The sequence below is a fragment of the Canis lupus genome, chromosome 16, assembly GCF_048164855.1.
Source record: "Canis lupus baileyi chromosome 16, mCanLup2.hap1, whole genome shotgun sequence".
In the NCBI taxonomy this organism is placed as follows: domain Eukaryota; kingdom Metazoa; phylum Chordata; class Mammalia; order Carnivora; family Canidae; genus Canis; species Canis lupus.
Window position 1 is genome coordinate 51,918,799 of NC_132853.1, and position 14,530 is coordinate 51,933,328.

Here is a 14,530-nt window from a genome sequence, read left to right on the forward strand (position 1 = left end):
TCTTGGACTGTCCAACTCTGAACTTTTTCTGAATCCTCAGCTTTTCTATCCAAAAACACTCAGATACTTTTAAGTATTTTTCTGTATACTATGTTTTATTGGCACTAACTTCATGACTTCCAAAATGTGCTTCTGCACCCAGATAGCTTGAATATGGTTCCCTATCAATGATCTAGGGTACATCATAAATAACACTTTGCTACCTCTGTAAATACAATGTTGCTTATTTTTCAAAACAATTTTTTACTAATTACTCCCTTATCTCTTAGAGGTGGGCAGAATAGGCATGTTTAGCCTCCTTTTACAGGTGAGGAAAAATTAGATCAGAGGTGTTAAGTACTGTTGCCTAGCACTCAAGTGTCCCGTTTAGGGCTCTCTACAAGCCCGTTGCTCCTCCTTTCTTGTGACCTTTATTACCTCCTCCTCTGACTCTCATCAACACCGCTGAAAATACTTCTAATTCTTCTGGAAATGAAACTCGGTTGGATGATACTGTGCATGTACACAAGCCATATGCTGACTTTCATGTAGTGGGAAGCTCTGGATGGTACCCTAATAACTAAAGCTAGAAATATTAGAAATGAAAGTGAAGTATATTTCTTCACATTCTGACAAAAAATTTCTTTATCCCTTCTGCATTTTAAAACCTCAAGTATTATTCCATTGATTTATCGAACATTCCACATTGGCATATCTCTCATACCTGGAAAATCTCTTAGCCTACACTCGTTCCCTGCCCAATTTAAGCAAAGAGCCAGGGTGGACTTAGTGCTTTTTTTCTGTCTAGAGCTTATGTTTTGTGTGAGCTGCAATATATGGGAGCAGGGACCAAGCATAGTAATTGATGGGTAGATGGAGAGGGCATGTCCAGATGAGGCCCTACTAGCAGTGGGTGTTTTCATGGGCATCTGTGGTAGTAGCAAGAAAACAAGCACACTGAAGAGATAGAAGGAGGAAACCCCCTGCTCCCACTGCATCTGAAGCAGTACAGGACAGGGTATATGAATACCAGGAGTCACAGTAGATTTGCAGACAGTTTAGCTGAGTGTCTTCCAGACTTGGCTTTTCTTAAGTACTAGATAATTGGCCCTTGGAGACCAAGGATTATGGAATAATCCTAAATGTAGTCATTCACGTTGTGAAAGGTTCTGAAGAAATAGCCATTTAAAAAAATACCCTTTTCTCCTTTTGTTGTTGCCAATATAGGTTCAAGTTTGAGTTTGTGTCCTTGATAATGGTACTCAGATATTTGCTGGTTCTTAATTTTTATGACTGGGATGTATGACTGCGGACTGACAAAAACTGTGCTATCAGCCTTTCATTATCAAAACTAGTCTCTTCTTTTTCTGACAGATGAAAAAGCATCTATAATGAATGTAGAAGGATCATTCATGAAGGTATTAAAAGCCCGGAAGAAGAGTACCAGTACTGAGCTGACAATTGAGCCAGAGAAGGCATCCTCAGACAAAAATGGCATCGGTCTGTCAGCCTTTATGAATGAGCAGTTAGACTTTAATGATGAAAGTGATGTTATCAGTGCGCTGAATTACATATTACCTTATTTCTCAGAGGGAAATGTAGAAGATGTAGAATCAACATTACTACCATTCATTAAAACTCTGTTTTCAAATGTTCAAGATGGAGACAAGCCTGTGGGTTACTTGAAAAACAACACAAAGAGCCCTTCTCTTGAACCTGGACCCAACAATTCAACTTACAAAAATAAACTGAGGAAACTCTCTTTCCTGGAAAATTTGTTAGATGCAGAAATTCAAGAAAAAATTGATGAGGTAAAAAAGAAAGAAAAAACTGCCATGCTTATACCTCCCGGGATTTTAGGTCCCAAATTTAAGAAATTGGAAACTGCCCAAGGACAGGAAAAGACCCTTCCCAAGTCTAAGAATTTACGGAAGAGGTGGTTTAGAAAAAACAGTGTTCTCAAGGGCCCCAAGGACCCACAGAAAAGGCACTACAAGGAAGTGGACGTTCAGAGCACCCAAGGGAAACAGAGTGCCCAGTCATTTGTGAAGAACATGGCCAAAGAAAGAAGGCTCAGTGGACCATCCCCAAGGGAGCTGGAGGAGCTTCACATGGCCCAGAGGCCCAGGAAATTAGTGGGAAACTCCGTCCACACAGAGTCTTCATTCATAAAGGAGCACAAGGCAGCAGCCTCTTCTTTCCCGAAGCAAAACATAATGGGCAAGCCTTCTGCCTCCACTGCTCCAAAATCCCTACCTAAGGTGAAAACCAAATCAGAAGACTCAACCTACCCCATTGTTGTTTTAGAAGATGCGAATGCTAGAGTTAGGGAAATGGAGGCTTCCAGACCAGTCTCGCATTCTGGAAAAAAGTATATTTTCCATAAAATTCGCTCACGTATAGTCCAAAGAACACCCAAGACCAAAAAAAGTAAAAAGTTCAGAAAGAAAAACTCACTCTCGAATAGATTGATGCCTGCACAGAGGCCTCCATTGCCTGCCGTCAGGAGCCTCATCGATTCCCCTTCACAGGAGGCTATTTCATCTTCAGAAAAACGAATTCAGGAAAATCCTTTTCCAGAATTATTTACTCTTTCAGAACCTTCTAAAGAAAACACTACTGTAGAAAACACTACTGCACAGAATGCTTCTGAAGAAATTATTTCTCCAGGAAGCACTACTGTATCAGAACAAACTCCCCCTGAATTCACAAACCGTAGGAATCTTTCCAATACATATTCTACTACCACCAGAGACAACTTTGTGCCGACTGTTAAACAAACCAATGAAACACAATGGGAATACCACAACTTGGTCACTGACTTGCCCCCAAAGCCCACAGGCTTCAGTGTTGCAAAGCTCTCATCCGCAGGTGATCTATTTGAAATTCAGCTAAACCAGCAGCTACGGTCCCTCATCCCGAATAATGACGTGAGAAGGCTCATTTCTCATGTTATCCGGACTTTGAAAATGGACTGCTCTGAGACCAATGTGCAACTGGCCTGTGCCAAGCTTATCTCCAGAACAGGCCTCCTGATGAAGCTTCTCAGCGAGCAGCAGGAAGTAAAGGTGTCCAAGGCAGAGTGGGATACAGACCAATGGAAGACTGAGAACTATATCAATGAGAGCACAGAAGCCCAGAGTGAACAGAAAGAGCAGAAGTCAAGTGAGGTGAGGATAACTCCTGAAAGATGGGGTCTGAACTTTTAGTCAGTTTAGGACATGCAATTAAAGCACCCATGCACAAGGACCAGGGCCTCCCAGTCTGGGTCTTGTCTTAGCCATTAATGTTGGCTGAGACAGTGATCTGCCACTTTGCTCATTTAGAGAATGGTGCCACTCTTCCCAGGTAGATGAGAAGAGGACTTAACATACAAGATAAATATATTATTGAAGAAAGGGCTAATGATAAAATTATATAACACATTAGATTTGGTATATTTCTTAAGAACCTATACGCCACTCCACTGAAAGAATGAGGTTTTAGAGTAGCTTAAGAATAGTTAGCTTTCATCCTTTTCTTTGATTTCTAAAAAATTGTTCTTTGTTTTTTGTTTTTTTAGCCAACAAAAGAAGTTCCAGGTTATGGCTATAACAACAAACTCATCTTGGCAATATCTGTGACTGTAGTAGTAATGATTTTGATTATAGTTTTCTGTCTCATTGAGGTAAGAACAACCATTAATTCAGATTTCCAGAAAATCTTTTGTCTTTATAATAGATTCAGAATTTACAAACTTAAAATCAAAGCCACTTTCTCACTTACTGATACTTGGTATTTCTCTTCTGTCTGACAGACTGACATGTACTTCATTCTTTTATTGCCAAGTATATTCTGGGGATTTTTATTTTATTTTATTTTTTTAAAGAGAAGCAATTCTTTTTTTTTTTTAAGATTTTATTTATTCACGAGAGACACAGAGAGGCTGAGACACAGGCAGAGGGAGAAGCAGGCTCCATGCAAGGAGCCTGATGTGGGACTTGATCCTGGGTCCCCAGGATCACACAATGGGCTACAGGCAGTGCTAAACCGCTACGCCACTGGGGCTGCCCTATTCTGGGGATTTTTAAAGGAACTTTCCATTGCCAGGTGATTTATGGATTATAAACAAGGCAACAAGCCATTAGACTGTTTTGGGACGTTAGGTTTAAGAAGGCCAAGTTAACATGATAGTAACATTTCCTCAACTCAAAATTCTGTGGTTAGATGTACTCACCAGCCACTTTCAGACTACCACTGATTTCTTTCCTTGGTTGAAATGATGAGAGATAGTATCCACCCTCATGGAGCTATATCAGTCATCCTGGAAAAAAGGACATGGCTTAAAGATAAAAATATCATCTTGTTGATTAATTAGATTTACTCAGCAGCTTTTTCCACACACTGAATTATGTGAATAGTTTTGGTTAAAATACTGTAGCTAAAATCCTGCATCAGGCTACTCCAAAGCATGTCATGTTTATAGTCACCTGTGCTGGAGGTTGCCTGTTTACCTTTTCTTCAGTTCCATAATGACTTGGCACTGGTTTATGCCAAGCATAGGAAGAAGAATTTTCCATATCCAATTTCATGCCCACAACCCTGGGAGGACAATATTACCATCCCTCTTTCATACATAAAAGGGGATCAGCTTAAGGCTCCAGTGGCAAAACCCAAAGCAGAACCCAGTTTTACTTAACTGCAAATCCTGTGCTCTTATTCCACTGTTCTGTCTCCTTAAAGATGAAAACACTGGCCAGCATTTGAAACACTGAAATTCAGTGGAAGCCACTGAAAGGATTAATATATTTAATATGAAAAGAGTTTTATCAGTCACCAGAAGATGACCAACAATCCAAGGGTGAAGGGGGCGAGACTACAAGAAATGGGAGATGTTTTGAGTCTGTCACCATATATGCGAGTTCTTTCCTTGTGGCCTATGGGATGTGGGTCTTGTTAGCGAGGCCTTTGTTGCCTTTATACTGTCTTCGTCTATACTTATATTTGTTATAATTTATATTTTTCAACCTGTATAGATCTGTTTTGTTTTTAGGTATGGTTGAGGTAGGGGATCTAACATTTTCCCCCTAAAGAAATACCCAGTTACTTTAAAATCTTTTATTGAATGGTTCATTCTTTCTTAACAGATCTAAAATACTGTTTTTTTGTAAGATTTTATTTATTCATGAGACACACACACACAGAGACAGAGACATAGGCAGAGAGAAAAGCAGGCTCGTCTCAGGGAGCCCAATGTGAGACTTGATCCCCAGACCCGGGTTCACCCTATGAGTCAAAGGCAGATGCTCTACCACTCAGCCACCCAGGCGTCTCTAAAATACTTTTCTTATCTGGATTCTTATCAGTCCAGTTTCCTTTCCCATATCACACTATATACTTAATTCCAATTGCTTTATAATAACCTATTTTGATGTCTGGTAGAGTTACGCTCATGCTCTTTGATCTCCTTTTTCATACATTTCATAGCTAGACTTGCATATCCCTTTACCAAATGTCAGCTGGCCAGTTTTTATTTAAAAAAAAGAAAAACTATCTTGGGATTTGAATAGGATTGCATTGAGTTTGAGGAGAATTGACATCTTTGCAATATTCTAGGAACATGGTATCATCATGTATTCATTTCTTAAAGTCCTTCAGAAGAGTTTTAATGTTTTCATCTCAAAGGTCTTCCCCATTCTTTGCTGTAAGTTTATTCCTAGGTACTTTATGTCTTTTATTGATATTTTTTAATCTTTTTTTAAGATTTTATTTATTTATTCATGAGACACGCACAGAGAGAGGCAGGGACACAGGCAGAGGGAGAAGCAGACTCCATGCAGGGAGCCTGATGTGGGAGTCGATCCCGGGACTCCAGGATCACACCCTAGGCGGAAGGCAGGCACTAAACCATAGAGCCACCGAGGTATCCTTCCTTTTATTGATATTATAAATGGACCATTCTTCCATTTGTTAATTAGTTATTTGTGGAACATAAAAAAGCTATTGCATTTTGCATGTTGAGCTCTTGATTTTGTATTTAGCCATCTTACTGAATTCTCAGAGCACTTCCAGTAAAATTTATTTTTCTATATTTTTAAAGATTTTATTTATTCATGAGAGACACAGAGAGAGAAGCAGAGACACAGGCAGAGGGAGAAGCAGGGTCCATTCAGGGACCCTGATGTGGGACTTGATCCCAGGACCCTGGGATCATGCACTTAGCCAGAGGCAGGCGCTCAACTGCTGAGATACCCAGGCATCCCACTACAGTAAAATTTAAGTTGACTCTCTTGGGCCTTTTAGGTTGTCCATAATTTCATATGCCAATATGTTTTGTTTCTTACTTTCCAATACTTAATTTTTCCTATTGCATTGAGATGCCTGGAATCTTTAAAAGAAGTGTTTTCCTATTGCATTGATTAGGACCTCTTCAACGTGATGAATAGTAACAGGAATAATAGGCATTGAACTCTTGTCCTTGACTTTAAAACAATGTTGCTATTTAGGTTTCTGGTAGATACTTTTCTTTTCTTACTTCTAAGAATTTTTATTAGGAATTACCTGTTGGATGTCATCTAAAACAGACAATAAAATGTATTGCCAGCTGCACACAAGTTCCCAAGTTGGGACTATGGAAGAGTCAAAGGACTACTAAAAAATAGAATTCCTGCTCTCCAAAAAGGCTGAATAAGACTTAAAATACAAAGGAATGAATACAGATTTGGAGGCATGGTTATTGAGATGGGTACCTGTGATATGTTTTCTTCCAAAACAGATTTATTCTCATAGAGCAGCACCAGTGGAAGATGAAGAAGGAGGCTCAAGGTAAATTGGCAATTATTAAAGCAGAATTTCAGAACTAGATTTTAGAACTCCTATTTCACTCCCCTTGTTTTACACCCAGGAAACTACCAAAGGCAGAAAGAATATTGATTTGGTCTAATGCTTTGCCTGGATCCAGCAAAATTAGCTTCCCAGACAAATCTGAGTTAGAATGGAACTGACACAGAGCATCTACTGTCAGTACTCCTTTAAAGAAAAAGGGTGGAGAGGGGTTGGGTGCACCTGTTCCTGCTGGTACTGACCATCAGGCCTGGCTACAGAGTCTTGGGCTAAGAGGCCTAGTCTTCAAGGCTGATGGAAGGCAGAAAAATAGGACTCCTTCCTGTAAAGTGGCAGGAAAACTTCCCTCCTCCTCCTAGTTTTTGATCCACCACTCTCCATTCCCTTTGTCCAGACTCCATAGACTGTTAACTGGGAGAGGCCTTAGGTAATAGTTTGTCTCTTCCTTTTATAATAAGGAAATGGAGAAGAAAGGGAAGGTAAATTGCCCCATGGGCATACTGCTACTGAGTGTCAGAAGATGGTGCCTTTCCAGAGGGGCACTTCTCCTCTGATTATACTGTTCTTGGGCTGTGAGCTACATTTTATGTCACAACTCCGTACATACATACTGTCAAGACATAAGCAGGTTTTTAAAAATATTTTTTAATTTATTCATGAGAGACGCAGAGAGAGAAGCAGAGAGATAGAGGGATAAGCAGGCTCCTCTCATGGAGCCTAATGTGGAGTCCATCCCCAGACCAGGACCACACACGCCCTGAGCCAAAGGCATTACTAAACTGCTGAGCCACCTGGGCGAGCCAACATAAGCAGTTTCTAAGACAAACTTACTATACATTCTGATTCTTTCTATATTGTTTATATTCAAAAATAATATTTTGTGTTTTAGTGCTGGCTGTGACCTTCCTCACTCACTCATTAGCCACTGCCTGCAATGAGAAAGTCAGTGAGTTAGGTAACTTTGTTGGTTGGACTTGTGCATTTATTTGGTGTGAATCAACTTGTAGGATAAAGCAGCTAGGAAAATAGAAACACCTCTCTCTCCTCCTCCCCAGCAAATGATGCCTATGAGACAAAGTCCAAAGGGGACCAAAGTAAACTGCTTCTGGAGAGAGTAAGGTGCTTCTGTGTTATAGTTGCACAGTCTGTTCACTGCACGAGGGCACTTGGCCATAGGCCCAGGTGAGCAGGATGAAAATCTTGCTTATACTCAATGCCAAGCCACATACAAAGGCCTCCCCAGAGAAATTGTGGGGCCATTATGGACATACATGGGAAAATTCTGGAAGTGTAGCATGCGTGGGATTATTTTCAGGATCCGAGGTCCGTAGTGATTTTGCTTCCTGTGATTATGGACTGAGATGTCCTAATAGGACCAGAGATACACATTGTGAGAGGCATGGGAAATGGCGTGAATCACTAATTGTCTGCATATGTGTTTCCTCCAAGGCTCTTCTTTAATTCTCTGCTGCATAAGAGATGTTCAATCCAACGGGAGAATCAGGTAAATCTGAGGAAGATAAAGTCCCATGGCTGGAGAGAGCAGGGGAAATGCAGAATTAACAATGTCCTTTCTGTTTTCTAGGGCTTTTTCTGGAGAAGGCGGCCACTGTGGCTTCGGGACATGTACAGACCTCTCAATGCCACACGGAAGAAAAACATGGCACAGAAGCTACACGACAGGGATTCTTCTGATGAGGATGAGATTTTCAACAAGGAACCAGGGTACCTGATTGGGGACAATTTATACTTCTTTTCTAAAATGAGTTAATTATGAAAAGTTTAATTGTTCCTTTACAGAGTTAAAGGCATTCTTCTTTTTTGCAGAGAGAAAGGTGGTGCCCCAGTAGAGAAGCCTCGGGCTGCAGATTCAGCTGCTGAAGACCTGGGTGAGGAGAGCGACAGTGAACTCCGCACCGTCATCGTCCTCAAGTGACTTTGTCCTGCCTCAGGCTGTCTATAAAGTTTATTTTTATTTTTATTAAAAAATTTATTTTTTATTGGTGTTCAATTTGCCAACATATAGAATAACACCCAGTGCTCATCCCATAAAGTGCCCCCGTCAGTGCCTGTGACCCAGTCACCCCTACACCCCGCCCAGCTCCCCTTCTACCACCCCTAGTTCGTTTCCTAGAGTTAGGAGTCTTTTATGTTCTGTCTCCCTTTCTGATATTTCCTACTCATTTTTTTCTCCTTTCCCGTTTATTCCCTTTCATTATTTTTTGTATTCCCCAAATGAATGAGACCATATAATGTTTGTCCTTCTCCGATTGACTTATTTCACTCAGCATAATACCCTCCAGTTCCATCCACGTCGAAGCAAATGGTGGGTATTTGTCGTTTCTAATGGCTGAGTAATATTCCACTGTATACATAGACCACATCTTCTTTATCCATTCATCTTTCGATGGACACCAAGGCTCCTTCCACACTTTGGCTATTGTGGACATTGCTGCTAGAAACATCGGGGTGCAGGTGTCTTGGCGTTTCATTGCATCTGTATCTTTGGGGTAAATCCCCAGCAGTGCAATTGCTGGGTCGTAGGGCAGATCTATTTTTAACTCTTTGAGGATCCTCCACACAGTTTTCCAGAGTGGCTGCACTAGTTCACATTCCCACCATAAAGTTTATTTTCTGATAATGGCTTCTCAGCATTGCTTGTAAAATACTTATTTTTCTCATATTAAAAATGTATAAATTAATAACCAATTCTAGCCATGTGGTAAGGAATTAAAATGGAAATAAACATGTATATACAGGTAACAGGGGACATTGGTGAGAGGAACAGACCTGAATCTAGAATCCCTCGTGGGAGACTGTACTTCCACAAGAGGCAGTGCCCGCAAGGAAGGATGAATAGGAGTATCTTCCCCTCGTTTCCCCAATAAAACCAGTGTCTGAAAACTGGAAAACATATCTATTAAATCAATTGGCAGTTTATTCTGGCGCTCTCCCCCCTGGTTCACCAAATACAAGTTATTCACAACATGCTTGACCTGCCCATAGAAGATCATCTGTTTCTGGCCCCTCTTGTAAGATTTTTAGCATTACCAGAATATTTGGATCACTGAGCCTAGCTCCACAGTAGGGCTAAGGCCTCTTTTTCTTCCCAAGCACTCAAACTCATACACAAAATATATGCCCTGTCTTGGCATAGGGGGTTCTTCATTGTTACAAGCTATAGATAATTCACATTGGGGTATTTTGTTCCTTTTCTTTAAAAAAAAATAATAATCCCAACCCTTGGATAGCTAGCAGGGAGGGGCTGGAGGGCTAGGGTAAAGAAAAATGTGTGAGGGTGGTAATTACCCAAGACTGCCCTCCTCACTCCTTTATTTCAGAAAATATATTGGTGGTGCCACTTACCCATTCTCATGGACCACCCTACTAGCCTCTCCTGACTCCATTGAGGGTCAGATGTGTGCTACCATGCTCTCTCCCAATGCCGCCCACCACCAAACCTACTACTGCCTTCCTCAACCAACACAGATAATGAAGCACAGGGATAATGAAGCACAATCTGTGGAAGAAGCACAACTCCCTCCACTTCTGGGATGCCAGGGTGGCTCAGATGGTTAAGCATCCATCCCTTGGTATCAGCTCCAGTCATAATGTCTTACAAGGAATGGATGCTCACCACTGTGGGGCTAGCAGTGGTGAATGTCAGGTTACTTTATTTTTTATTTATTTTTATTTTTTTTTTCAGGTTACTTTACCACAGCTGCTTTCCATACATTCAAAGCTGCTGCTGCCACTCAAAAGTCAGTACATTTTGGGAACCCACTGCTGAAGTCACTGCAGCACTCCATGGTCCCAAGCCTGTGACTGGCAACATGGAGTCCCAACATGTAGCCTGCGCATCTGCTACTGCAGAGGAGGAAAGAATGGTTTCCACCTCCTTTTCACCCCCTAGATTTTATGGCAGAACTCTGCTGTCAAGGGAATCTGTGAAATGTGGTTTGTGGGCTTCTAGCACCTGCAAAGAAAGGGATAGAAGTGGGTAGCTAGAGCCAACCAATACTATCTAACAAATGGGTGGGTGTTAAAGTCTTTCTAAAAGGAAGGTGTTGTCTACATGGAGTAGTAACATGGTGGAGAGCTAGCTAAGTCAGAAACACAAAAGGTGTCATTTTAGCTGGGCAGCAGGTTAAGGTACCAGATATTGGATACCAATCACATGCAGTCATCCCCAGAGGTGACTGGAGAAGCACTTGGAGTTGATTCTTAGTTTGGCCTCCAGAATGTTCTCACTGGAATGAAAGCTGGATGGACTAATGGCAGTGAGGTATCTGAGAAAACATAGCCCCCATTCAAAAGGGCTGCCAGAGGAAACGGTGTCCATAGGGAAATAGAGTTTCTAAAAATGTGGCTTTGTGGGGATCCCTGGGTGGCTCAGTGGTTGAGCGCCTGCCTTCGGCCCAGGGCGTGATCCTGGAGTCCTGGGATCGAGTCCCACATCGGGCTTCCTGCATGAAGCCTGCTTCTCCCTCTGCCTGTGCTCTGCCTCTCTCTCTCTCTCACACATGAATAAATAAATAAAATCTTTTTAAAAAAAAATATGGCCTTTGGACCTCTAAACTCAAACATCCTTGGGATGCTTATTTAAAAGACTGATCTTCGGATCCCTGGGTGGTGCAGCGGTTTAGCGCCTGACTTTGGCCCAGGGCGCGATCCTGGAGACCTGGGATAGAATCCCACGTTGGGCTCCCGGTGCATGGAGCCTGCTTCTCCCTCTGCCTGTGTCTCTGCCTCTCTCTCTCTGTGTGTGTGTATGACTATCATAAATAAATAAAAATTTAAAAAAAAATAATAAAAGGCTGATCCTGAAAAATAAGCAAATTGATTTTAAAAGCTGATCCTGAACATCTCCCCTGTCAAAAACAAACCAAACCAGGCATACTTAAAGTGGTCCAGACAGATTTCCAAAGTAATAGAATATTGCAGTGGCACAGGGAAAAGAGTTCATCATGAACAGAACTCAACTGGGATAAGTACAGAGGTGACTGAGTATTGCACAGGGAGATTGAGGGACTAGGGAAGGGAATGAGTAGGGGCTCCATAGTCAGAAGCCAAAGATTACAAAAGGCAGGAAGGGGGTTAGCCCATATGAAACCATCTGGATTTGCTAACTGGCACTTACCAAAGCTAGACTCCTACTCTCTCACAGAAACTGGGAAACAGGGGCCTTATCTTCAGGTGGTGGCTGGAATAAGCAACAAATTCTTTAGACAGCCTTGAGTTTCACGGGCAGGCACTTTAAGGGAGACTGGGGTCTTACTAGGGCAGTGGTCATGAGCTGCTGAAAACTACGTTAGTGTTTGTTCAAGTCTTCACAAGCCAAATAAGGTTGAATCAAGAAGAGGGCTCAGAGGAGCCTGGCTAGAGTTTAGAGAAAGAATCTGTTACCATTCAGATGCCCACCCCTCCTGAGCTGATCTTCAAAACAGAGGGACCATTCTAACAAGACTGTTTATGCTCACCAAACTACTGGCGTAGTTAGTGCAAAGAGAACCAGGAGGTGGAGCAGAGGTTCCCTGGCTTCTTCAGGACCAGAGGTCAGCAGGGATTTGAGGGTGTGAGAGGCGGGCAAGACAGACTGAAGATGACCAAAAGGCACGACTGAGATTCTCACCCTTGGTGTCTCAAAGAGTCACACTGGCTGGCTGCTGCCACTATGGAAATCAGGGCCTCTCAGTCCTGGGAAGCGCCAGGCATGACCAGCTCTGGCCCCTGAGGTCCTAGTCAGGGTGAGATGTTGTTGAGACCTGGGCGACAGTGGTGGGGCACCCCCTGGGGGTGTGGGAGGAGGCACACCCATTCAAGAAGAGGAAAGGTCCTGAGGTCTGAAGCAGAAGCAGGAATGGTGCTTCAAGGTGAGCCTTAATGTGTTCCAGTGTAGCACTGGAGAGGGGTCTGGCGCCACACTGTGGAGTGTTTCAGCTTACAGGGCCAAGGGAAATGAAGACTTCAGCCGGTGAACAATACAAAGGCTTCATGTAGAGAGGGCTACACCCTACAATGGTGGAGCAGTAAAATAGGAGGAGCCTGGCTCCCTGACACATGAACCACCAAACTAGCCCTGGATTACAGTACTTAACCAGATCATTATATGAGAGATCAGTAAGCTTCTTTTTTATTTAACCCACTGCTGTGTTGGGTCTCTACTACAGTGGCTGAACCTATAGCCTAATAAAGGTTAACCAATAACGTTATAACCAATAACGTGTATTGGTTATCTTTCGCCACAACAATGCTAACTAATAAACCATCCCCAAACTCAGTGAACTGGAATACCGGTTCTCACAGGATGGCTGGTCCAGCTGTACTTGAATGCTCTGCTGGCTGGGTCAGCACTGCTTCTCCATGCTAGTCTGCAGATCAGCAGGGCTAGCTAGCTCTTTTCCACCTGGGTGGGCTCTGGGGCCCAGGCTGAAGAGGCAGCGGCAACCCGAGGGAAGCATATGAGGCCAACCAGAAACTTCATTGGGCCTCTCCAAGCCTAGACACAGAACTGTCATACTTTCATTTCTGCCTAGTCCATGGGTCCAAGTAAGTCACATGGCCAATCCCCGAGCCAGGGGACAGGAAAGTACACTCTGCCCACAGAGAGACACAGCAAGAGTGTGGGTGCAGGGAGGGCCAATAATCCTGTCTACTCAGGATGTGACTGAGTCCTGGTTTAGAGACTACACACCAAGGCCCCGCTCTTCTAGGTGTCCCTGTAAATGCAACAGAGTGAAAGATAGCACCCATCAATGTGAAGGCCCCACCGCAGTTATCTGTTAGGTCAGGAACCCTGACGAGGCAAGAATCCCATCTTCCTCTCCCCAATGCCTAGTAGCGGACCCTGCCCACGTGATGCCTCAGGGATCTTACTGGATGAATTTTAGACCATTTCTTCATTCTCCACATATGATTTCCTTATGAAATACAGACTGACCTCCTAAAGGTCAACACATAGTACTATGAGTTTGCCCCATAGCCTGCATAGGGACTGTGCCATTAGGAGCAGGAATTTGTACCTAGATCCTGTCTACACCAAAAACTGTATCCACTGCCTCCTACAGGGACCTCCAGAAGTAAGGGCTTCTACAAGTTAAACATCAAAACAGGGTAGTGAGGGGAGCCTGGGTGGCTCAGTTGGTTGAGCGATCTTACCTTAGGTCATGATCTCAGGGCCTGGGATCAGCCTGTGTGGAGCTCTGCACTGAGTGGGGAGTTTCCTTGAGGATTTTCTCTGTCCCTCTACCCCTCCCCTGACATTCTCTCTCAAAATACATAAATAAATAAATGAATGAATGGATCTTAAACAACAGGGTAGTGAAATTTCTTTCTTTATAGGTCTTTTGAAACTGGAAAGATTCTGATTGCCTGAAATATCTTCAGAGGGAGGCTGTCAAAAGGCACGACTCTAGTGGGGGATCTGCGTGGACTTGGGACAATTTGAAGAACAGTGAAATTGACCATCAGAGCTCCCATGGCTCCACAAGGTCCCTGGCCCCCTCATCATCTGTTTTGCTAGATCTCAGGGCAAAAGCAGACCTGGCCCAAGATGCTCTACCTTAATGCTGCCTTTCCCTGCAGACTTCTCACTGCAAAGGAGAACCACTTGAAGAGAGCCAGGATAAATCCTAAAGAATGCCACCATCACCACTGAATTCCAGACATGGGCATGTGGGTGGAAAATATATTTTAGGGCAGTGACTCATGGTAAGTTGCTTCCTCCAGT

At 42.9% G+C, this 14,530-nt stretch overlaps 1 protein-coding gene across 6 annotated transcripts in view; it reads left to right on the forward strand.

Moving 5' to 3' along the window:
* LOC140607060 (uncharacterized) overlaps positions 1–9,726 on the forward strand; it is a 43,337-nt gene extending 33,611 nt beyond the window's left edge. For 3 of the 6 annotated variants that reach the window (XM_072781394.1, XM_072781397.1, XM_072781398.1), the window contains 6 exons: positions 1,354–3,149; positions 3,542–3,646; positions 6,734–6,783; positions 8,251–8,305; positions 8,387–8,526; positions 8,629–9,726. In XM_072781394.1, coding sequence (XP_072637495.1) covers positions 1,354–3,149; positions 3,542–3,646; positions 6,734–6,783; positions 8,251–8,305; positions 8,387–8,526; positions 8,629–8,737 — 2,255 coding nt within the window. In that variant the 3' untranslated portion in view covers positions 8,738–9,726. Of the gene's footprint in view, positions 1–1,353; positions 3,150–3,541; positions 3,647–6,733; positions 6,784–8,250; positions 8,306–8,386; positions 8,527–8,628 lie in introns of those variants that run through there. The other 3 variants (XM_072781395.1, XM_072781399.1, XM_072781400.1) reach the window with 3 other exon arrangements.
* Positions 9,727–14,530: the final 4,804 nt, after the last annotated feature.